We start from the raw sequence: 25,958 nt of genomic DNA, 5'->3' as shown, positions 1-25,958 counted from the left end.
ACGCTGATATCATTCGCCATATATGACCATAGTTGATTTGACTTATAACTAGTTGTAAAAGTATGGCACCCAGAATCATCTGCGAGACTTTGTGAGGGACGAGACTTTAGAAGTGAAGATGTTAACCTGACTGTAGCATTTGTTATATTGTTTACAAACAACTTGTGCCAACGTTTTAATTATTTCTTAGCATTTACTGTTGTTCTTGTTGCAACAGAGATTAAGTCAGCAACATGGGTGTCCCAAAGTTTTACAGATGGATGAGCGAGCGTTATCCTTGTCTCAGCGAAACTGTCAAAGAGTTCCAAGTAAGTAAGCAGCCTATCAATAGCAGGCGACGTCAGTTATGAAAGCGTTAAACATATGTATTTACTTGAAGTTAGGTTGTATGATGTCACCGTGCTAATAAACAAACACTGGGATAAACAGTGTAATATAAAATCTGTTTGTTCACCAATGTACTTGCAATGTGAATGTTCTAGGATAATAGGGTGCATCAAAATCAAGGGTTGGTGTTGCACAACAGACAATCATTTTTATTTTGGGTACCCACATGTGAGAACAACTTCCCCCGAAATGAAAGCTGCATATCAGCGTCCTTAAACCCTTTCAGTGATATCCCTTGTGGTCACAGTTATAACAAAAATGTGCTTGTTTTCATTGACTATTGCTACTGACAGTTATTGTAGTCATGACAGTGTGTATTTTGAAAACCAGAATTGGGACACCTGCATTTTACGGGTCCCTGCCTTCGGCAGGCTCCCGGAAGTAGAAATGTATTCTATAGAGCACGCTCGCGCCTTTGAGCTTACTGCCTTTGGCAGTAAGCGACGCACGCAGCGCATCTAATATACAAGAAAAGCACGCGGGCTGATCTCCGTTAGGAGGCATTTTAGACGATTTTAAAGGTCATTTTCGTGTTTACTGGCAAAAGTTTAGTTTAAAACTTCGTCTAAAAGACGAGAGTTTTAAACACGAATTTTGGTGAAGCTCCAAAACATGAATGCAATCGTTAGTAATGGAAGGGAAATCCCCATGACGTTCCTTTTCTCTGATTGGTTAAAATCTGGACGCACGTGTCGAATGTTCCAAATAAGGTAGTGGGTTACTACGAATGCCACAACTTTAACACGCACGGTTGGTGAGTTGTATTATTGCTTGTCGCTTGATTTAAACTTTGTTCATTTCACTTGCTTAGCAATGGCTGTTAGGAGAATGGTGTATGATGATTTGTATGAGTTGTGTAGGGATGAGAGAAAGTTGATGGATTGGTTGGAAGCGTTTGGTTTGATTGGAGATTTTAGTGGGAAGTGTGTGAAGTGTGAAAGTGGGAGTATGGGAAAACGCAAGGATTCGAGTCGGAGTGAGGGTTATGTGTGGCGTTGTTCTAATAAGAAATGTAACCAGAAAATTGTAGCAAGGCGTGATTCTTGGTTTTTTAAGTCTCATTTGTCCATTAGTGAAATCATGAAATTGACATTTTATTGGGTTTATCAAGTGCGAGAGAATTTTGTTAAAGTTCAGTTGCGTTTGGGTTTTGATCACACTTTGGTTGATTGGTACAATTATTGCAGAGATGTGTGTTTGTTTGTGATGGAGGAGGAGAATGAGATGATAGGAGGGCCAGGGATTGAAGTGGAGATTGATGAGAGTAAGTTTGGGAAACGCAAGTTTCACCGAGGAAGGCGAGTGGATGGTGTGTGGGTGTTTGGGGGTATCGAGAAAGAAAGTAATAGGATGTTTTTGGAAGTTGTGGAGAAGCGTGATGCAGATACCCTTTTGAGTGTGCTTAGAAAGTGGGTGCGACCGGGATCAGTAATTCATTCCGATTGTTGGAAGGCGTATTCAAGACTGAATGAAATGGGTTATGAGCATGTGACGGTGAATCACAGTAAGGAGTTTGTGAATGCGGAGAATGGTGCGTGCACTAATAAAATTGAGAGTACATGGAGAGCGGTGAAAGCGTCCCTGCCCAGGTATGGAACAGCGAAAGGATTGTATGACAGCTATTTTGTAGAGTACATCGTGAGAAAGAAATATTTACGTTGTTCTGATGATCCTTTTCTTACATTTCTTACGTTTATCCGCCGTGTGTTTGACCCCCAAAAACCCCATGAATATTTCAAAATTATTGAAACTGAAAATAAAGAAAATGATGATGAATTTAATTCAAGCGGAGATTTGTTCTTGTAAGGTAAGTGAAGCGTTTTGATATTAAATGAGATAAACTTACCTTCTTTGTTTAATAGGAATGGAAAATAAATGATAAATAATATGTATCATGATAAAAATAAATTAGGGGGGCAGTTGCCCCCCTAAAAGCCACCCTTTCTAATTATTTTAAGGTAAAACAATACCAAAAAGTAGCGATAGTTAGTCAACGAATTGAACAAAAAATGGCGTCAGCGTTAGTGCTCGCTTCGATGTAAATATGGCTTCTGCGCATGTCTGACAAGTACACTTCCGGGGACCCGTAAAGTGCAGTTTACCCCCAGAATTATCGCGGTTGTCACTAAGCGGATTATTAATACCAATTAACATTTGACATTTTATATATATATTGTGAGTTCACTAATGTTTAATCTTCAGTTACTTCATGAATAATGCTTGGAAAGACTTCCAAACATGTACCCCACCCCCCACCCTCCATAAATTTCATTCTAGTCAAGTCGTATCACCTGTATATATATTCCTCATATGATATGGATCAGTTTTACCATGTTTCTTGAATTGTATCTGAAAATACTGAAAAACATATCAAACTTCTATAAATGCTACTCAAAGATATATTTCATTATTTTAAAATTGAGGGGGGATACAGGCAGAAGCCTTACCATCATGGTATTGCTATTGTTTTTACTGAACACGCAGTATGAGCATGTGAGACTTTCCTTTGAGATTACTTTTAGTGCTCCTAGTCTTAGTGCATAAAGATCGTTTGTCAATAATCATATCAAGCGAAATATTCATGGTCAGATCATGACAAATTATGCAGTGGTCTTTTGGCTGGGTGCGACGTTCCCTGGGGCTCAGCAGGTCATATGGGAGGCTGCTGCGGCAGCAACTTTCTTCAAGGATTCCAAGGCCTTGCTGGAGCACCTGCAGGCTTCTTGCTCCTGCACTCCTATAGCGTCTTCTTCCTCTGGTGCGCAGCCAATGCCCGAGTATGTGGGTCGCTCAGCAGGGGAAGGAGGAGGAGTTGCTCCACCAAGAGTAAGGGTAAGGAGCTGTCTTCTTTGTCTAGCTCCCAGCAGCCTTTTTGTAGTGGTGGTCTTCCCCGACCCCTTGTTAGACGTGTTGGCTGTTCAGGTGAGGCAGTCCCGGCAGTTCGCCTTCAAGGGACTACTTACGCCCTCCCAGTGGTGGTCTGTCTCCCTCTTCCTACTGAAATGGGAGAAGGCAAAGCAAAATTCATGTCAGCCATTTACCACTGTGGAAGCCAGAGTTCACCAGCATGAGGTGCACTCCGGTGCTGTAATGTCTGATCATGGCGGGTACACTGCGCGACAAAGTTCAGTCTTTCCTGGACAAGTCGGCAATAGAGCGCATACCACCAGGCAAGGAGAATACAGGGTTTTATTCAACAAACGTCCTCGTACCAAAGAGGGATGGTGGGTTTTGTCCCATTCTCAACCTCAAGGTGTTGAACCACATGATAGAGGTTCCATCTTTCAAGATGGACACACTTAGCTCAGTAATCTCTTCTGTTCAGCCTGGCAATTGGCTTACGTCGATGGATCTGAAGGATGTCTATCGTAAATTCATCCCATGTTCAAGCTGTACTCCAGTTCTCTTACGATGGAACATGTTACCAAGCTTCCCTCAGTTGCTCAGCGCACTAACTCAGCCAGTGAGTCTAGATTCTACCCACACGGTGATTGACATTCTGGTTCAACTGGGGCGGATCATCTACCTAAAAAAATCCAACCTGATACCCACCCAGGACTTGTTTTTTCTTGGGGTGAGGTTCACAACTCAAACGGGTCTTGTCTCTATGTTGCCTGACTGGGTCACCAGAGTACTGGAGATGGTGTCTTACTTTCTCTCACAGCCGCGTGCACCAGCGCACACTTGGCTCCTTGGCAACTGTCTCTGTAGTGTGGCAGGTATGGTTGAGGATGTGCCCTATTCAGCAAGCTTTGGCGAGTCTGTGGGCTCACTCTGAGGATCTGGAGATGTGTCTCACAGTTCCTGGGTGGTTGTCTCCTCACCTTCAGTGGTGGAATCTCACCAAAGAGGTTCTTTTGGAACTCCTGATGCCAGTTCTAACAGTTCAAACCATTGCTTCCCTCTCGGGCAAGAGGGGCAGTCTGTCGATGTCCGGATGCTGGTCCGAAGCCAAATCCAGTCTTCACATCAATGTCTTAGAACTGAGAGCTGTACGGTTGGTTTTCAAGCGCTTTCTGGAACATGTCCTGGGCCAGGTGGTTTGTCTTCAGCTGGACAACCGTATGGCCATGACATATATCCTGAAACAAGACGGCATGGTGTCCCGGCATGGTGTCACTGCTTCAGGAGACATGGGAATTTCTCCTGTGGTGTAATCAGTACAACTGTCAGATGATTCCGTTTTATCTCCCGGGCTGGAGAATGTGTGAGCATATGCATTCTCACAAAGGATCCTGGCCTGCACAAGTGGATGCTCGATTGGTGGATATTCGGAGTTATCTCCCAGTTGTACAGATCGTTTCAGGTGGATCTGCTTGTCTCTGGCATGATGAATTAGATGCCCGAATTCTGCTCTCGAATACAAGACCACAGGGCGTTTGTCTCCAACACCTTCTTGCAGGACTGGGCAGGCAGGGCTCTGTGGGCATTCCGTCACTATCTCTCATTCCCCGTGTCCACTCCCAGCTGTCCACCTAGCCAGCCCAGCTACTTGTGCTTCTGGCACCGCTTTGGCCGCCACAGAGCTGGTTTCCAGTAATTTTCAGGTTACTGCCTCAGCCTCCAGTTCTATTACCTTTGTGACCGGACACTCTCACTCTGAACGGTACACCACACCCCAATCAAAGGATTCATTGTATGGCTTGGCTTTTGTGAGGTCTAGCTTTGAAGCACGTTGAATTTCTGCAGCAGTTCCAGACACTATTCTGGCTTCGAGGCGGGAATCGACAAATGTTCAGTATGAGGATAGGTGGTCCTGCTATGTGCACTAGTGTTCAGATAAGGGGATTGCACTGGAGTTTCTCAGTGCTCATTTGGAAGAAGGTTTGGCGGCTTTGACCATTCATGGCTACTCCACATTTCCACTTTTCATGCCCCTGTCGATGGTGCTCTTCTGGGGCAGCACCCTCTTGTACAGAACTTCTTGGCTGGCGTGGATCGGGTTCTCCCTGCTGTCAGGCATACCAGCCCACCTTGGTATTTGCTCGGTCCTACTTTCTCACGTCTATCAGCTCTTTCCATTCAGTTGTTTACATGGAAGGCCTTTTTTTTGGTGCCGATAATATCTGGGCAAAGGGTTGGCGATTTACATGCTATGTCGGCAGACTCAGCGCTGACTGTGTTTCATCCAGACTGTGTCAGTATTCGCCTCCCAGATACTTACCGTCCGAAAATCGATCACACTTTCTTTGTTATAGCTCTTATCAAACTTCATACTCTTACCTAGTCTTCTACATCGGGGACCTCTGCAATGAGCACTCAACTGTTGGATGTCAGCAAGACCCTCAAGGTCTATTTCAAATGAACACAATGGATCCGTACGGGTACCCATTGTTCTGCTGTTATGGTGGCAGGAAGGTTGGGTTGCCGGCTACTAAACTGACCCAATCTCGCTACCTAGTTTCGGTCATTTGTGAAGCATACCATTCTAAGGGCAAACCTCCCCATGAGGGGTTGAAAGATCCCTCGGTCAGGGCAGTGGCCACTTCAAAAGCCTTTGCTTCAGCACTGTCCATTGACGAGTTTTTTTCCGCCACCATGACTGAGTGAGTCTTGGTTATCTGAACTGCTGACACTGTTTTCAATTGTGTATAATTGATATATCCACTGATGCTATTTCCCACTACTTTCGAATTCTGGTAAGAGTTGCTGTGTCGTTTGGGTTGGGTTTTCCCCCTTCAGATGCTCTCTATAGATTTCACTATGTGGGCAGGGGGCTTTTACATTCACACTATGTGCGTGCTTACTTGCTCAACTTCTGAGCTCAGTTCTCAGTACATTTGCTCCCTGTCACTTCCCGTCCATAATGCCTTGTGCAGAAGTTTCGGGTCAGGTCACAGGTGAATGTTATGGCATATGTTAATTTTCACAATTATGATTGTTATTTCTGATGTACTGTGCCAGAATTCTCACCTCCCTAGCCTTCGGTCTTTGGTAGTCAGAGTTAATACATATATATACCCGAAGGACAACCTCTATGAAGAAGATTAGGCAAACCTGTAAGTGTTTCGAATTCTTTGAAGAGAATCGTCTTTCGGGTAGGGCCACCCTCCTCCTCGCATTTCTGTTCACTGAATTATTCAGCAGAAGGAATGATGATACGGGCTTGGATTCTTGTTTAGTTGGCTGCGCATGCATGGCAGAAGGGTAACTCCTCACATAGTGGCTGGATGTGCCCAGTACAATCAGTGTTCATGATTGTGGTATTTGCCATTTATTTAGAATACTGTTGCACCTAACAGCGACACCACTACAATCGTGTTACGACCATCATGATTGTGAACTCACAGAGGGTCGCATTGAGTTTGTTCCACTGATCACCATTTGAGGTTCTACCAAAAATCATTTGCAACTGATCACAGAAAACCCAGATTTTTATTGCGACCTGATTAAGAGACTGCTCTCATTGGTCTCAATCGAGTCTCAATAGAGTCACTTCTAGTTTATCAGTGTATATGCGAGTATGCTACAACCCAAATGTGACCTCCTTGGAACCACAAGATTGACTTGCTACTGCATCAGAGTGCAGTAAGATCCCAGTGGTTATCGCTGTGACCATCGGCGACGGACATCCAATGATCGAGGGAAACAAATACCAGTGCCTTGAGCAAGCAAAAGTTGCATAGATATGTGCGCTATATAAATATCCAATAATAGCAGAACTGCTGTATTTTGTAGTGCAATCAATAAGTTCGGTACTTTCATTCTTTTTCAGAAGAAGTCCTCCTTGGGGTACATATATAGCATTAAAATGTCCATTTAAAAATGCCTACGACAGTTGTAACAATATTGAATAAATATTTTACAAAACAAAAACTCGTTTTTGTCTTGTGAGACCACCCCTACAGGGCCCCCACCCGGGCCCCTTAACAGCCAAGAGCAGGTAACTCTCGCCGTGTACCTCATACCTCACTTTTCATGCTGTCGTCTTTGAGGACAGTCGTCCATCAGCAAGCTCTCATACTTAGAGAACCTACGAATTGAAGAGAAATGAGTGAGAAAGCTACGAAAACCGTATGTATGGTTCCTTTTTAACGCACGGGCGGTATTAGGAATGCATATTTCACTCTTTTTCATTCATGAAATGTTGTAACTTTCCGTGGCTACCGTGGTCTTCAGTCATGTGGCTGACAAGATGGCGGGCGGCACGTACCTGGTGGTTATTTCTTCTGCCTATTCTTTTAGGTGGTTTTAAATACAAACCGGATATTTGTATGGTTTTTTACCTTTCTTTTCCATGGTAAAGAAATCCTTATATGCTATTGTATGTTTTCATAAATAGCTTTCTTATTATTTAACGGTTAAATATCGCCAGTGCGTATTATTGTTTCTGTTAAATACTCATGTGTTTGTTGGATTAACGGGCCTTGCTATTAATCATAGCACGGTTCGGTTTTTTCCAGTTCAAGGTGTGTGCTACTTGTAACGCAAAACTCCCCCCGAGGGATAAGCATATTCTGTGCCTGCGTTGCTTGGCGGAGGAAGCTCACGACGAGCAAGGATGCGCCGTATGTCAGGACTTTTCCCCCAGGGCTCAAAAATCCCGTCATGCAGACTTGATCTTTTATAGATCTTTGATCCAGGCGGGGGGGGATATTTGGGCTCAGGAGCCGCCTTCAAAAAAAGCTAAAAAAGATATTAAGAAGGCGTCTTCGGCGTCAGTCTCGGGGGGGGATACGGCAAAACCAGCGAAGGGTACTTCGGTTCCACCTCCAGCGGTGGCTTCTACCTCCGCAGCACCTCCCACTGAACCCTCGCAACCGTTAACTTTTGATTTACTTTCGTCTTTGTTACAGCAGCAAATGGCGTCGGTGCATACCCTGATTTCGGATGCGATGTCCGGTCTCCGTCAGGAGATCGGCGTTCGTCCGGAGTCGGGTGTGTATCCGGCTTCGGCTTCCATGGGACTCCCCAGCCACGCCTCTGGCGCCGGTGTGGGGACTTCCATTAGGGGTGCGCAGGAACCGACCTTAGAGTCGGTTGCCAGCCACTCCGAGGTTGCCAGTGTTGGTCATGGGACCATGCCTATGTTGGGAGCGTTGCCGGCGATCCGCCACCCAGACTCAGTCTCGGGCATCGGGTCTATGGCGTCGGGCCGCTCGGCTCTGCTCGGGCCTCTCTCTCTTTCGGATGTTCCCTCGACCGATCCCCCGGAGCTATCCTTAGATGACAGATCTGAGGTGTCACTCATGGGGGATCGCGCCGAGGAGATAATGGAGGAGGGGGAGGACCGGGGTGGGCCGAGTGAGTTTTCGTTTTCGCTCGGCGCCTCGCTGAGGCAGGTACGGGAGCGTATTGCTTCTGTCCTGCCGCAGGTCGTGGTTGCTTCGGCGACACCTGACCCCGAGGAATTCCGACTGCCGGGTGAGGCTTTTGCCCCAGCCAAGGTGGTGGATTCTCGGTTGCGCATCCTCCCTTCTATTTTGTCAGAAGTGATTAACCCTCTTTTAACGGGAGCGCGGTCACGCTTCGATTTGCCGGAGCTAGACCGACGTTACCTGATGGGTGATCTTGACTTGTATAACCCTCCAGTGGTCGACGACTGTATCTATGCATCGGTCGCCCTGGGGGGTTCCTCTGGCAGCTCCTTAGCTTCGGCTAAGCAAGGACGCCGCCTGCCTCCGTTCACCTCTAACGTTACTGCCCTCAAATCGGCTTATAGGTCGTTTGAGGAGCAGTACCGAAATGCAGCTCAATGCCTTAAGGTCACAATACACGCCGCATATACTTCGGTATTGCAGCGTCGGCTTGTTGACGGCGGCGGTGTTGAGGAGGAGTGTGTTTCCCCTACGCTCGCTCAACAGCTTACGGAGGTGCAGTCACATCTGGCGCGGGACTCGATCAGGTCCTCGGCGTGTCAGATGATGTCTGCAGTTATGGGCCTCCGTAGACTGTGGCTGTCCGTGGCACGGTATTCGCCGGCCACTCAACAAGTGCTACTTTCACTGCCATTCCGGATGGGATCTACTCTCTTCCCGGGAGCGGCATCAGTAGTCCGGGAGGCCGCGGAGGCTGTGTCTACATTCAAGGAGTCTAAACCCTTGTTAGAACAGCCTCACACTTCTCGTGCGCGTCCCCCGGTGCTTTCCTCCGCTTATCCTTCGGCTCCGGCCAAGGACTCTGCTAAGTGGGCACAGCCCTTGCAGGCGCGGAAGGGTAAGGGTAAGGGTAGGGGCAAGGGCAAGGCTGCGGCGCCCCAGCATCCTTTTCCGAGGAAAGGGAAGTCGGCCCCGGCTTCCCAGTAAGTCATCCTCCGGAGCCCTTGCAAGTGATCCCGAATCAAGCAGTCGGAGCACTGCCGACGTCGGGCATTCATTGCCTTCTGCCAAACCTTCCTGTGGGTGGCCGCCTTTCCCACTTCCTGTCGGATTGGGAAAAGGTAACCTCAAACCCCTGGGTCCTATCCACACTCAGGGACGGCCACTTACCACTATGGAAGAGAGACCCGCCTCCCTTTTCCGGAATTCGGCGCACTCCTGTGCCGGTAGTTCCGGAGAAAGCCGAGGTTCTCCGCGCCGAGGTTCAGTCTTTACTGGACAAGGCGGCCATCGAGGTGGTTCCAGGGGGCCAGGAACAAGAGGGATTTTACTCCACTTATTTCCTGGTCACCAAAAAGGACGGAGGGTTCAGACCGATTCTCAATCTCAAACGGCTGAACACTATGCTGCAGGTACCGTCATTCAAGATGGAGACACTACGGTCAGTGATCTCATCTGTAGAAAGAGGCGACTGGCTTACGTCCATCGACCTCAAGGATGCGTACCTGCATGTTCCGATGCATCCCGAGTTCAGGAAGTACCTGCGGTTCTCCTTCGACGGGGTATGCTATCAGTTTCGGGTGCTTCCCTTCGGCATGGCTACGGCTCCGAGGGTATTCACCAAGCTTATGTTAATCCCAGCGCAAGTGGCCAGGTCAAAGGGCAGGTGTTGTCACCCGTACCTGGACGATTGGCTTATACGAGCACTTGCCGCTCACTTGAGTCGAGACGCAACATTCGCCATAATGTGTATTCTCACCAGGTTGGGCTGGATTATCAATCTCAAGAAGTCAGACCTAGTTCCTACACAGGATCTGATCTTCTTAGGCGCACGGTTCGACACAGCGAGAGGCATAGTCTCCCTGTCGCCGGATCGGATCTCCAAAGTTCAGAGAGTTGTTATGCAATTCCTCGAGTCCCCCTCGGCTTCGGCTCGGGTTTGGCTCCAGTTGCTAGGCAACATGGCAGCGACGGTGGACGTTGTTTGGAGGGCGCGGTTGAGGATGCGACCCATTCAGTACGCCTTGGCGCGAATGTGGTCCCACGGCAGGAGTTACGAGATGATTCTCCTCACTCCGGAGTGGCTCCTTCCTCATTTACGGTGGTGGACAGGGGTAGGGAATCTATCCAGGGGGTTACCCCTGGACGCTCCCTCACCAACCCTTTCAATTCAGACGGACGCTTCCCTCACAGGGTGGGGTGGCGTGCTGGGCGCCCATTCAGTTTCGGGCCTATGGTTACGGCACGAAACGCGCCTGCACATCAATGTGCTCGAATTGAGAGCTGTCCGGCTAGTGTTCCAACACTTTCGGGAGACGGTTCGAGGCTGTGTGGTACGTCTAGAGATGGACAACCAGACGGCAATGACCTATATCCTGAAACAGGGCGGTACGGTTTCTCCGTCCCTCCTAGAGGAGGCGTGGCACTTTCTACAGTGGTGCGACCGGTTCAATGTTCGGGTGTGTCCCGTGTATCTCCCCGGGGTGGACAATGTTCGAGCAGACGCGCTCTCTCGACGTGTCCTAGCTCCTCACGAGTGGATGTTGCATCGGGAGATATTCGGGATTATCTCCCGGTTGTTCGGATCGTTCCAGGTGGATCTGTTTGCCTCTGGGGGGACGAACCAGATTCCGGTGTTTTGTTCTCGGATACCGGATCCGAGAGCCATCGCTCAGGACGCTTTCCAGCTCGATTGGACGGACAGGGTATTGTGGGCGTTCCCACCTCTGCCGCTGATTCCCAGGGTCCTCTCGCAGCTTGCCACCCAACCAGCTCGACTGTTAGTGCTTCTTGCTCCTCTTTGGTCGTCTCAAAGCTGGTTTCCGGTAATGATGAGGTTTCTGGCATTGCCTCCTGTCCTTTTACCCTTTCGACCGGACTTACTATCCCAGAACGGAGCGCCGCACCCGAATCCCAAGATTCAGTGGGTGGCCTGGCCACTGTCAGGAATCGCCTCCAAGCGAGCGGAATTTCTGCACCAGTTGCAGACACAATTCTGGCTTTGCGGAGGGATTCGACAAACGTTCAATATGAGGATAGATGGGCCTGTTATGCGCGCTGGTGTGTCAACAGGGGGATTCTTGATCCCTTTTCTTCAACTCTAGTTGAAGTACTGGAATTTTTGCAGTCCCGGTTAGAGTCAGGCCTAGCCGCCTCTACTATCCGGGGCTATTCCACGGCCATTTCGGCATTCCATATTCCTGTTGACGGTGCTCTCTTGGGGCAGCACCCTCTTGTTCAGCGTTTTTTAGCGGGTGTGGATAGGATCCGTCCGACTGTCCGGCGGATTAGTCCCCCGTGGGACTTGTCAGTCGTTCTTGACTGGTTGTCCGGTCCTCTTTTTCACGAGCTATCGTCTCTTTCTCTCCAGCTGTTAACGTGGAGGGCTGCCTTTCTTGTGGCGGTAACGTCTGGCAGGCGGGTAGGTGACATTCATGCAATGTCAGCGGATCCTGCTTTGACCGTCTTTCACAAAGACAGGGTCAGTATTAGACTGCCGGATTCTTACCGTCCTAAGATCGCAGGCGCTTTTCATGTTACAGCGCCTATCGAGCTCCCTAAGCTCATGCAGCCTCCCTCGCCCGGTACCTCTCTTCGACGTGCTCACGTCTTAGATGTCCGTAAGACCCTTAGGGCTTATATCAAACGAACTGCTGATATCCGAAAAGATAACCAGTTGTTTTGTTGTTATGGCGGGGGAAGAGCTGGTCTGCCGGCGAACAAGCAAACCATATCTAGGTGGCTTGTCTCTGCCATTTGTATGGCATATACTCATAAAGGGTTACCTATCCCTAATGGGTTAAAGGCTCATTCTGTTAGGGCAGTGGCTACGTCACAGGCTTATGCCGCGGCTCTGCCCATTGAGGAGATCTGCTCTGCGGCTATTTGGAGCCGACCGAGCACGTTTATCCGTCACTACCAACTGGACAAACATTCACGGGAACGTGCTCGGTTTGGCCATACAGTTCTCACCAGTGGGCAGAGTCGTGATTCCCCTAGCTGAATGAGCGTCTGAGATCTCGACTTTGTTTATCATGAAATGTTCTTGGTGGTGGGTTTTCACGAAACATTTCTTGTTATATTGGTGACGGATATCCCCTGGTGGTGGTGTTTTTATATATATATATATATTTATAAAAACAACAAAAACACAAAGAGAAACTACCTCTAGACGGTTTTTTCACTATTAGCGTCGACATACGCTCATATTTACCCTTGCACTGTTATTCCCGGCACTACTTCGCTGGTTTGGGGGAATATTTACAGTGAATGGCATGAGGTGTGGTCATATGTCCATCACCTTTGCTGGGTTATTGTCGATTGGCTCTTTCGGCCCTATGTTGCCACGCCCCCGCCTGATTGACATCAGCGGCTTGGTGATTGGGTAAGTGTATTCTATCTCTCGCAGCTTCGGCAGTGTATGAGAGTGTGTGTAGGGTACACATCAGCAGACAGAATGCCGCTCCCGACTCACGTTCGTTGGGAGTCTGTCTTATGCTATATATGTACCCCAAGGAGGACTTCTTCTGAAAAAGAATTATACAAACCTGTAGAGGTTATGAATTCTTTGAAGAATGTCCTCCTTGGGGTACGGCCACCCGCCTCCCCACATTCTGTCTGACAATCTCAGCATGAAAAGTGAGGTATGAGGTACACGGCGAGAGTTACCTGCTCTTGGCTGTTAAGGGGCCCGGGTGGGGGCCCTGTAGGGGTGGTCTCACAAGACAAAAACGAGTTTTTGTTTTGTAAAATATTTATTCAATATTGTTACAACTGTCGTAGGCATTTTTAAATGGACATTTTAATGCTATATATGTACCCCAAGGAGGACATTCTTCAAAGAATTCATAACCTCTACAGGTTTGTATAAGTTTTTTGTACCATCATTTTATTAACCTTCTAAAACCTTCTTGAAAATGTCTAGAAATCGAATCATTTTCTCCAAAAATAAGCTTGCTAGAAATCAATTGTCTGCATTGTGATCATATATATATACGGAACCAAAATGGACCAGTAGATTCCCTTGTACCACAATACGTACCAAACCTGGTAAGATCGTATCGCCTGTCATTAACCATCTTTATAGTTTCTCTCCACAGTGTGAAGAGATCTAGTCTTCTTTTTGGGTGTGAGTCCCATCTGGATTTCAAACCCATAGGCTTAGACTGAGACACCTAATCACCATCACACAAAGTCAGTAACTCAACCACAATAGGTGCTAGAGTCTTATTTTTCTGAAAAAGTGTAATCCCACATATAATAAAAGTACAGTTAACCACTTTCAGCAGTGCATATTCCTAGCATCAGCCATGAGAGGTGTGACAGTATACACTTGTCAGTTGTCGTGGGTGAGAGGGTTTGATATTTGCCAGTGCTGGTGTTTAGGTGTCTCATGATTAGAATTTCGGTTCAAGTTCTATTTTGGATGTTGAAATTTACAACCCATGACCACTGTACTTAAAAGATGTGATTGTTTCTGTGTTTAGATTCCTGAGTTTGATAACCTGTACCTGGACATGAACGGAATCATACATATTTGTTCACATCCAGAAGATGACAACCCACATTTCAGAATCACAGAAGAGAAAATATTCTCTGATATCTTTCATTACATTGAGGTAAGGACTATCTCCTGTCATGCTTTCATTTTACTTTAGTATACTGTAATACAGTGGAAGCTATCAAAACCAGCATCTGCACAAACTGGCAAGTTGTCAACACCAACACAAAATATCCGTGTCTTGTACATTTACCATAAGGTCTACAGTCTGGAACATTGTCTAAACTGGATTATTTCTTCAGTCCCAATGAGTGCCGGTTTTAAGACAGCTTCCACTGTAATCACATCAGTATGACATGCAAAAACATATGAAAATTATTTGTACCATAACCAACAATATTTTTGTTATGTATGTTGATAGAAAGAAAGTAATGACTGAAAGAGAGTAATGTTAAGAGATATGCTTCATTTAGTTGCAGAATTTCTGATGTAAAGCAACATTCACTCATTCACTCAATAAGTCTGGTCCTGTAAAGCCACAGGTTAGAATTGCCCTTCAGCAACCGTCGCTTGTTGTGAGAAACGACCTACAGGATCACTTGGTCAAACTTGCCGAATCATGTCATCGTATCCTTATTGCTCACATAGATGCTCGTGTCAGTCACTACATTGTTTGGTCCAGACTAAATAATTAGACTGGTGTCATGTTGCAGCTATAAACAACAAACAAACATAGATTTAATGAGTTACTAATAAAGAAACTTCCCAAAACATTAATCTGCCATGATTCTTTTCAGTTTTTGTTTCGCATCATAAAACCAAGGAAAGTTTTCTATATGGCTGTTGATGGCGTTGCTCCTCGGGCAAAGATGAACCAACAGCGTGGTAGACGATTCAGGTAAATATGCTAATGTGACACATTTTTATACATGTTCAGCGGACACACTTATCAGGGCATGCATTCAGTGAGACTTTATGATGCCTTCTCTGCTATTGTCATCCTGGTTCGTAGTATGTTCTTGTTTATACAGGGTGGTGGGGTAGCTTAGTGGTGAAAGCATTAGCTTGTTATGCCAAAGAACCAGGTTTGATTCCCCATGTGTGTGTGATATGTGAGACCCATTTCTGGTGTTCCTCGCTGTGATATTGCCGGAATATTGCTAGAAGCAGCATTAAACCATACTCACTCATTATTTTTCAGACAAAGCTGGCAGCGTTAAAACATACTGACTCATTATTGTTCTGACATAGCTGTCTGTTTCTCCACAAATCTGGCTATTCTTGCTAGAGTATATATAATGTGGCAAGTGAATATTTAGTAGTGATTTGTACAGGTACAGATCTGGATTTGAAAAAAAACATGCTTGTTGTAGGATGCGACTAATGGGATCGAGTGGACAGACTCACTGACTTGATTGACACGTCATGTTATACCATTTGCGTACATTGATGCTCATGTTGTTGATCACTGGATTGTCCAGACATGATTGTTTATAGACCACCACCATATAGTTGAAATATTGCAGAGTGGTGCACTGTTAAACAACAACCAACCAATCTAAGTATGTCAACTTCAGTCTTTCAAATCAGAGTCAAATTGAAAATTCATATAACATGTAACCTGGACTGCTTTGAGATTTTTCTTCATTATTCATCAACTTTAAACTCCAACAGCGTTTATGATATCGTAACTCTCTGGAGATATTTGGATTTTTTGTAATATCTGAATCAGCCAATGGGTCACTGCATCTTGTATCTTGCTCTTAAAAATTTTAATGGGCCATTTTTTATTCTGATGTGCAAAATGGCCCATGGTCCTGGCCTTTCGCAATCCCTGGTATTATCATTATTCAGGTAACTACTGAAATAGTATACTGAATACATGATTTAGGTTGAAGTAGTGTCTGTTACATTGCTCACAATGGCCAAAGAAGATTGAGGTGATTTGTGTACATGGTATATCGCCTATGTTCATTCAGCAAATGTGTGCTTCAAACTTGAAGAGATCATTTTCAGTAATATTGTAAATGCCTGTTTACTTCCTTTCCAGATCAGCTCGTGAAGCTGAAGATTTGATAAAGAAGGCACAGGAAAAAGGAGAAGTTTTACCAACTGAGAAGAGATTCGACTCTAACTGTATCACCCCAGGTAAGTTAGGTGATTTGGTGTAGGGGATTAGCACAAGGACAAAGCATAGAGTTAGGTTCCTCACATCCCTTTTCTGTTGGATAGACAAGTGGTTAAAGCATTCACCTGTCAAGCTGAAGACTTGGGTTTGATTCCACACATGAGCACAACATGTGAAGCCCATCTCTGGCCCATTGCTGCAATATTGCTAAAAGCAGTGTCAAAGTTAAAAACCATGCTCATCTCTTCCACAATCTGTAATATGGACTGACCCGTGAAGGTCCCGGGGTAGACTAGGCCTTCAACAACCCATGCCTGCCATTAAGGGCGACTGTGCTTGTCGTAAGAGGCGACTAACGGGATCAGGTGGTCAGACTCACTGACTTGGTTGACACATGTCATCGGTTCCCAATTGCGCAGATCGATGCTTATGTTGTCGATCACTGGATTGTCTGGTCCAGACTCGATTATTTACAGACCGCTGCCATAAAGCTGGAACATTGCTGAGTGAAGTGTAAAACTCACTCACTCACTCACTCACTCACTCACTCACTCACTCACTAACTCACTCACTCACTCACTCACTCACTCACTCACTCACTCACTCACTGTAATATGGACTAGACATTTGCTAGTGGCTGTTACGGTTTGCTATGTAACAGCTTGCTGTGACCGAATAATACTGGTTGCATCATGGTGACAGGTGACATGGTAATATTTTTTTCCCATTTATACATTATATTGTAAAATTCTTGTCAATCATAGATAACCTGTATTTAGAAGAAGTATTTGAAAACGAGAATATGTTCAAAGGAATTGTTCCAAATTTGAATTTACAAATTTGTGACCCTTTGATTCCAATCTGTGTTGATGCTTTTGATTTTATTTGTTTATCATAATCTAACTTTGTTGTAAAGAGAAATTCGTCTTGTGTATTTATTTTCAAGAAGCATTGCCATATCTCAATTAACGTCATTGACCCAATAGTGAAATGAATACTTTTAACATTTATTGCAGTTTGTAAAATTCTATTTTGTAACTGATTTAAATTCAATTTAGCAATTTGAAACGCATCATTTTGTGCATTTAACTGTCAAAATAATGGTATATACATCAAATACATTCAACATGGTTTAATTTGACTTGCATTTACTTGTGATTTTGTGCCAAGCCAATCACTTACTGTTGGAAGCTGGTATGCCTCTCTTGCAGACCTAAACATGAATGTTTGTAGGCATTTGGTCAGAAGACCCATGAAGGTCCTGGGGTAGAATAGGCTTTCAGCAACCCATGCTTGCCATAAAAGGTGACTATGCTTGTCGTAAGAGGCGATTAACGGGATCTGGTGGTTAGGCTCACTGACTTGGTTGACACATGTCATCAGTTCCCAATTGTGCAGATCGATGCTCATGTTATTGATCACTGGATTGTCTGATCCAGGCTCGATTATTTACAGACTGCCGCCATATAGCTGGAATATTACCGAGTGTGGCATAAAACTAAACTCACACACACACACATATTTGGTCAGAACCAGTATACAAAACTGTGGCTCTGTACTTTCAGGTCAGCAGTTCTCCAATTCGTGATGCAGATGAGTCTTTCCACCAAGCATTCTTTTGACATATTTACACCTTCCTTTGACATAATTATCCTCCTCTTTAGCATGTATGCTATTCCTAGTGTCAGGATTGTCCTTCTGTAATGAAGCAAATGCATCCTTTGCCATTAGGAAAGGATTCTTAGAACTCTTATACTATAGACAGTGATGCAGCAAGTTTGCTCAACTACATTTACTTTCTGTAGCAGTGCTTGGCAATTTGATACCAGAAGGACATTTCACAAGTTGATTTCCTTCAGAATTGTTACTTAGTTTCACTGTATTTTTTGAGTCTTCATGAACATCCTTCTGCGATTGTAATACGGTCAGCAGCTTCTCGTCACGACTTCTAACCATAAGTCTATTCCATTGGCTATCAACAGGAAATTGGTGTCTAAAAATTCCATTTCTTCACATTTTTCTAAGATAAACCGTATAAACAAGATCAATGGTACAAACTGTATCAACGAAAACAATTTGCCATGAGCAAACATGTCTCCTTGTAGTAAGCTATAAGAGCCTATCAAATTAGAAGTTCATGTGTAACTGAAATTATACACACCAAATTACACACATACACATTGTAATACTTGTCACATTGTATCACATTGGTTTGTGAAGAGTATGTTGTTTTGAAAATTAAAACCAGACATTTACTTTTGATGCCAAAACACACCAAATAACATCCAATTTGTACACAATTCATTTAACATTTGGTCATGCTTTTTAGATCAAGCTTTTGTATAATTATTTTGTTATGAAAATGCAATAATTTTACCACCCTCAAAGCATAACATTTAGCTTTACTTACACGATTTGTGTGGCAGACCACAAGGTGAAAAGTAGTTTCAGCCTTAGTGAGCCGTTACTCTGTACATAGTAAGCCGTAACGGCCACTAGCAAACATCTTGTTGCTGGTGTGTATTACAGGTTGTGACTCCTCATATTCCTACACAGTACAAGTGTGTGACGATATCAGTGTTTCTGACTGTTACATCCCAAGTATTGTTCTTGGGATCACGTTACAGGGACATTACATTCTCAACCTATTTAACCTAGATCTATGCTGTGTATATTATATTGCATTATGTTATTTTATTTTATGTTATTATCCCCTGCTGCACGTTTACCGCAAAGTTGGGCATATTGTATTAGGCTGTATCTATGTATGTACATACGTATAAACTGGAATATCTTAAGAACTGTTCACTAGATTCTATTCATATCTGGTATCTAGGTTCATCACAGTAAAAGAAAGGTTTCAGTCAGGTTTTGTGACCTTAACCTTCATTTCAAGGTACCAAGGGGGCTTTAACGTTTAACCCTTGTCAGCAAGTTATCTCATATTCAACACAAAGCTTGTATCCAGGGAAGGTGCAGGACTATGTGAGTTTTGGTGATCTTTGCATAATTTTCGTGCTGGTGGCAACACTTTGAATATCTCAGCATGTTAAGCTGCATGTTCAGCATGTCAGAGAGGTACCTCAAGGACTGTTCACTGGATTTTCTTCACATTTGACATCAAACTTCATCCATCGAAGCCGCAGGGCCCAGTTTCAAAGTCACTGTAACACTTTGAAGATTTAAGCATGTTTACCTACATGTTAAGATTGTCAGTGTGATGTCTCACTAACTGTTCAGTGCACTTTCTTCATATTTGACACCACATTTCATCTAGAGAAGGCACAATTTCCAGTTAATTTTGATGACCTTTACATGATGTTATGTATGTTAAGATTGTCAGCGAGATATCTCAAGAACAGATCCCTGGATTTTCTTCATAGGCCTTCCAGACTTATCTTGAATGTGTTTTAGTAAGCATATTTCTGACACCATGGCATTTCTGTCAAGGTCAGAGTGAGTCTTGAAAGTATTTGTGTGTTTGAGCAACTACAGAGAAAATCGTCAAGAGGGGGTGACTGGTCATATTTTTGTTGACTGGTCATATTTTTGTTGACATATAAGTGATTATAACTTCATCTTAAATGATGACCTTCTCTTTCATTTCTGTTTAAGTTTGATTTGATGATTTGCAGCAGGGGATAATGTCTATGTTGCCTTAGTGACAATGTCACATATTGTATTATTTTGAGACATTTCTGCTCAAGTGTGGACTTGTTTTTCCCCACATAGAGGATCTGTACAAGGGCAGTAACAATGCATTGAACTATCGATGGATTAGAATTGTCGAGTCTCTGATAACAGTTAATCAATGGTAGAAATGAAAAACTATTGATTGTTTAGTAATTGACTTCTGTTCATAAATGTGTGGTGCAAAATACAGGAAGCACTGGATTTGTTCTCTTTGATTCCAAGTTATCTGCACCTGTTACTTCTGAAACAAACTTCACAGTTTGCTTGATCTGGGTTTCAAGTTTCTTTACAGTTATTGAAAGAGGCTGAAACTACTTCAACTTGTTTGATTATTTGTGATAATTACAGTTTCATTGTTACATAGAATGTATCATGTTAATGACACATAATATACTGACAAGATGATATATTGTCTTTCAATAATTTGCAGGAACGGAGTTCATGGTTCGACTACAGGAACAACTGAAGTATTTTGTGGTGCAGAAAATTTCAACAGACCCATTGTGGCAGGGCCCCAAGGTTTACTTGTCTGGTCATGAGGTGAGTTCTCAGTGCTATTTTGTATATAGGAGCATGAGCAACCTATTTTTGTCTAGTGCAACAAGGTTATTGCTTAAGGTTGCACTGAGTGCAAGACAGTTTTTCTTCCTTATATGAGCCCTGGATTATCTGTTTTGGGCAGGGATATTAAGTAGGTTTGAATGTTGCTGAGCTGGGTGTTAACAATAAATAATCAATCAATATCATATCCAGCCTGTCAGCAATGTTCCAAAAGGTATTTCATATCCGCGGGCATGATGCCTCAGACATGACGTAATCTAATGGTCATAGGTTCTAAACCTCTTTTCACTCAGGTTTTAATGATTAGTTTTTAAACAATATTTCTGGGTTCTACCAATACTTTTATCACTTTGAGATTTCCACCTGTATCAAATTAATGCTAATGATATGAATGAAAAAAGAGGCATTTAAGAAGATCCTCCTTCATTTCGGTGAACCAGAGTTTGTAAATTTTACTTAACACTAAATATATAGCTATCAAAAGTACCAAGTGTTATGTTTTAAAGACGAAATACAAGAAAAACATGTCCAGATAATGTTTTTATGTGACTGCATGTTCTAATAATTTGTGTGGATATTTCAGACCCCTGGTGAGGGAGAACACAAGGTCATGGACTTCATTCGTTATGAAAAGTCACAGCCAGGCTACGACCCGAACACACGTCACTGTCTGTATGGTCTGGATGCTGATCTTGTAAGTTGTCATTTGTGGAATGCTCAACTTTCAATAGGGATATTTTTCCTGTGTCTTTGATACACCATTCTTTTCCTACAGAGGTTACTCCTGTCACATCTTCCTGCATAATCTCTGTTCTAATGTGGCCCTTTCATGATACAAGAGTTCTGGATTCATGATTGGTTGCAGTCAGATTTTGTTGCGCAGTCATCAAGAGAGATGATCTGCAAAACCTTGGTAAAACAATGACTCTGAGTCAGTATGGTGTCTGTGACTTTGGTTTTTGTGTTAACTGACATGGGTTTTGTGTTAGCTGACATGGTATCTCTGTGCTAGAAATGTAAAACACAAGTACAAGTCTGTATCTACTGTTCTAACCTGCAAACATCCTGGTTAGAATTGATCTTCCGTAACCCGTGCTTGTCATAAGAGGCGACAACTGGAATTGGGTGGTCAGGTTCAGTGACTTGGTTAACATATGTCATTGCATCCCAATTAATGCTAGATGCTCATGCTGTTGATGACTCTATTGTCTGGTCCATTATTTACAAACCGCTGTCATATAGCTAGAATATCGCTTAGTACAGCAGGAAACTAAATTCACGCACTAACTCTACAGCGTTAGCTATGGATATGAACAGCCACTGTAGATTTCTGACAGGTAGCTCCTATTTCAGATTGTACTGGGTTTGGCAACACATGAACCTCATTTCTCTCTCCTCCGTGAAGAAGTGCGATTTGGTGGAAAGAAAGAGAGGAACAAGAGGTGAGTAACCATGTCACTGTACCTGTCAACATTTCCAGTTATTGTATTCATTTGGATTATGCCACAAATCACCTCCAAAATGTGGAATTGTTTTGTCAAGCAGATAATGAAAAATGTTGAAAGGAATGTACTTGTTGTTACCTAGCAAGTTAAAAAAACAAGAACTAGTGCATTTACAGTCAGTATTCTTTATGTCAGCATCACTGTGGGATGGCAGTACAAACATGGCCCATGTCTGCACCAGTACAAGCGCACATACTGTCACTATGTCACTAATTTTAAACACACAAATTTATCTAAGATTGGGTGGTCTGTCTCACAGACTTGGTGAGTGATGCGCTAAACAACAAACCAACAAACCAACCAACCAACCAGAAATCACTCCATTGATCTCATTGCTTAACATGTAAACACATAACTGTTTGTTAATGCAGCATTGTTTTAGTAGTTTTACCTTTTTCCAGGCCGTCAACACCTGAAGAAACAACCTTCCATCTCCTCCATCTGTCTCTGCTCAGGGAATATCTGGACTATGAGTTCTCTGCCCTCAGAGTAAGTAGTGATGGTTCAACTTATTTCACCTCTGATTTTTTTGCGATTATATCACATCAAGGTCCAGATATAGTCATTAGTTCTGCAGGAAACTGACCCATGAACAGATTTTGAAGCATGAAGGGGTTGGATTGTGGCAGTATATGACTTGGCAGAGAGTATAACAGTTCAACACCTTTATTAATACACACTCACACCAATGAAGATGTTGAGATTACAAGAATATGAAAATATGCTGTTTTTCCCACAATGTGAAATTTATGTATTTTGTGTATGTCTTTGTTAATACCATAATTGTGAATTTTGGTTTAATGCATTACTTGCTGTTTCCGGTGCAATTTAAAGTTTCTTTGGTTAATCAGATTGGTTTTTAGATTGTGGATGAAAGGAAACTCCTTACTTCCTTCTTATATTCTTTCACTTGAATTGTTTGATGTTGTTGAACTGAATAGAAATTCAGATGAACAGAAGAAATGTTCTGGCTAGGGTAAAACAATCTGCCATTATTATCAGTTGATAGTAAAATTAGGATTTGCCAGTTGAGAGTTTAACTGAAGGCATGATTGTACCTGCCTTGTACAGTGGGGATTTATCACTGATGGAAACGATACTATAGATGTTTAACTCTGTCACCATCACATCACTTTCATCTGATGACAGAGCTGGAATATTGCTAACAGTGGTGTTTAATACCATCTCTGACATCACCGTCACCTGATCAAAGAGCTGGAACATTGCTGACAGTGACGTTTTAACACCGTCACTAACATCACCATAACCTGATCACAGAGCGGGAATATTGCTGAAGGTGATAGTGACACCATTCACTAACTCATAGGTTTTGAAGAAGGTATTGACTGTAAACCCAAAATTCCTAATTCATCTGTCACATTTTCAGAAAAAGAAACTGCCATTTCCTTATGACCTCGAGAGCATTATAGACGACTGGATTCTGATGGGATTCCTGGTCGGCAATGACTTCATCCCGCATCTGCCTAACCTGCACATCAACCATGATGCATTACCGTACCTGTGGCGGACATATGAACAGGTGCTGCCATCACTCGATGGTATGTTTTACAAGAACTCCTCACTTTTTCATGGCATGTAGACCAGTGTAACCAGTAGCAAGATATGCTTTCCCTTTTCCCAGCATCTGATTGTAAGCAGACTCGTTTTAATGCATTTCCCACAACCTGATGTTATCATGGTAATGTCACTGAACATTATAAACAAAGCTGCTTGTCGATATTCTTCATAATGTAGCTAGAGACAAATAATACATGGTAATATGTATGAAGACAAAAGAGTGAATATGTATCTAGATATTGAGAAGAAATAATGTTTAAGGTTATATGTATTTATTATTTGCAGACCACAATCATGTTATTAGACTGAAAACGTGTTTAGCTTCCACATTTTGTTTTAGAATCTTGTGATCTTTCTTGTATATTTGCGTTGTATACTTCAGAACAAGTGTAATTTTATCAAAGGCATGGTGGTAGGCAGTGTGATGTGAAGGGAATGCTTCTGTTCTTGCAAGTAATTGAAAACCTTTTATGTTATATGCTTCTTGTCATGTTTCAACTCCATCATTTCATTGCATGTTCTGTTGGTTGTCTTTCTGAAACATTCTTAATATTGTTTTCACAGGCTACTTGAACGACGGTGGTCATTTGAATTTGAAAAGATTTGAGAAGTATCTTGAGGCTCTGTCAAAGGTAAGTTTGTTCCTCTGATTTTGGTTTGTTCTTTGTTTAGTTATTCTGTGATACTGTTCAGTGTACACAAAACCTGGAGGCATGTCTCAGTGATATAGGCTTCTCCTATTTGCAGTGCAGCAGCCTGATTGAATCCCAGATCACGCTGATTGTTTTAAAGCTTTGTGAGCACCTGTTACGTGTTCATAGGTTCGGCTTGAACTCACATATGGCCTCAACTTACATCAAGCTGACATGTCTAGATATGACTTAAACAGTTACTCATTTTTAAGACAAACTCTCTAACTCTTCCGCCATCCATCTCAGGATTTCTTCCTGCATCAGGCCGTGATAGCTGTTCAATAGGGCATTGAACCCAAATTGTACTCCCTCACTCTGTTACCCTTGAAGATCTGGGTTAGATATGACGTTTGGTAACACATGCTTTTAGTAAATGGCGACTAACAGGACTGGGCGACCAGACTTGCTACCTTGGTTGACACATGTCATGGTATCTCTGTTACGTAGATTGATGCTTAAGCTGTTGATTACTGGATTGTCTGTGCCAGATTCAACTATTTAAAGACTCCCGCCATATAGCTGGAATATTGCTGAGTGTGGCGTAAATCTAAACTCACACTCACTCAATAACCTGTACCTGAATCTAACGGTGTATAACAATTGATTTTCCAGTTTGACATTGAGAAGTTCAGTGATCAGTTCACGGACATGAAGTGGATGGAGAGCAAGCTGGGAAAGAAACATGTCAATGAAGCAGCTGCCAAAGCCGCACAGGAGGAGAATGAGCGGAAAAAAGAGAGAAAAAAGGTGACTGTTATGTAAATATGCTATTTCTTATTGTGAAATCTGGCATCCCCAGCCATGATGTTGCTGGAATGTTACTATATGCAGTGTAAAACCCAACTCACTCACTCACTCACTCACTCACTCACTCACTCACTCACTCACTCACTCACTCACATTGTGAAAAATCGTTCATCAAGAGCATACTATTTAACCAGTATTAAAGGGAGTACTATCAAATACTGTTGCAAGCTTAATTGGAGTTATCCCATGTTGGACATGTCTGCAAAATATGTGAGGAATACCAAGCTTTTACTTCAAGTTTGACACATTAGCGTCCCCATATTGCCTTTGTTTGTCATCATGGTTACAAGTGTTGTCTTGGTGTTACAGTCTTTCAACGATACAAATCCTTTTGCTGCACTGGAGGGTGTGTTGGATGAGTTTGATCCAAGTCTGTCCGATTCTGGTGAGTAGACACTGTGTGATTCAGATTTAGGGCACTTTTTGACAAGTTTATTGCACCCATGAAGATCCATGTTAGAACTGATCTTGAGTAATCCATGCTTGTAGTACGAGGCGTCCAACAAAATCAGGTGTTCAGGATCACTTGGATGACACATCATCATGTGCCACTTATGTAAATTGATGCTCATGCTGTTGATCACTATGTTGTGTGGCTGAGACTCAGTTATTACTTCTTACTGCCATATATTCAGAATATTGCGTAGTACAGTGTAAAAACTAAATTCACATGCTCACTCCACATCACGATAGACCCATATGTGTGCGGTTAGATGGGTGTTTGTGGGTGTTAGGGACATGATGTGTGTCTTGTACTATCCTTGACTACAGATTATTGTTAATACAACTGACATGATAGAGTGCATTAGAAATACCATTTTGTTGATTTAAGTCTTCGAATTTGTGTTG

The 25,958-nt window shown here is 43.3% G+C and overlaps 2 protein-coding genes across 6 annotated transcripts in view; both read left to right on the top strand.

Annotated features, from left to right (window-relative positions):
• The first annotated feature begins 83 nt into the window (after positions 1-83).
• LOC137268827 (5'-3' exoribonuclease 1-like) overlaps positions 84-25,958 on the top strand; it is a 66,646-nt gene continuing 40,771 nt past the window's right edge. For all 5 annotated transcript variants that reach the window (XM_067803393.1, XM_067803391.1, XM_067803392.1 and 2 more), the window contains exons 1-12: positions 84-308; positions 14,132-14,263; positions 14,943-15,043; positions 16,196-16,293; positions 20,397-20,506; positions 21,111-21,221; positions 21,881-21,969; positions 22,434-22,521; positions 23,420-23,591; positions 24,175-24,242; positions 24,915-25,049; positions 25,419-25,494. In XM_067803393.1, the coding sequence (XP_067659494.1) occupies positions 234-308; positions 14,132-14,263; positions 14,943-15,043; positions 16,196-16,293; positions 20,397-20,506; positions 21,111-21,221; positions 21,881-21,969; positions 22,434-22,521; positions 23,420-23,591; positions 24,175-24,242; positions 24,915-25,049; positions 25,419-25,494 (1,255 nt within the window). In that variant the 5' untranslated portion in view covers positions 84-233. The remainder of the gene's footprint in view (positions 309-14,131; positions 14,264-14,942; positions 15,044-16,195; positions 16,294-20,396; positions 20,507-21,110; positions 21,222-21,880; positions 21,970-22,433; positions 22,522-23,419; positions 23,592-24,174; positions 24,243-24,914; positions 25,050-25,418; positions 25,495-25,958) is intronic.
• Positions 1,142-2,193, top strand: LOC137268699 (uncharacterized). Its single transcript, XM_067803299.1, has one exon. The coding sequence runs from the start codon at positions 1,201-1,203 to the stop codon at positions 2,191-2,193; it is 993 nt and encodes a 330-aa protein (XP_067659400.1). The 5' UTR covers positions 1,142-1,200.

The sequence above is a fragment of the Haliotis asinina genome, chromosome 16 (genome assembly GCF_037392515.1).
Source record: "Haliotis asinina isolate JCU_RB_2024 chromosome 16, JCU_Hal_asi_v2, whole genome shotgun sequence".
Classification (NCBI taxonomy): domain Eukaryota; kingdom Metazoa; phylum Mollusca; class Gastropoda; order Lepetellida; family Haliotidae; genus Haliotis; species Haliotis asinina.
Note: the sequence above shows the minus strand (reverse complement) of the source record. Positions and strands in the feature narration are given on the sequence as shown.

Bases quoted from the DNA above. Each gene is read 5' to 3' on its own strand.
- LOC137268699 (XM_067803299.1), top strand. From the start codon at position 1,201: ATGGCTGTTAGGAGAATGGTGTATGATGATTTGTATGAGTTGTGTAGG.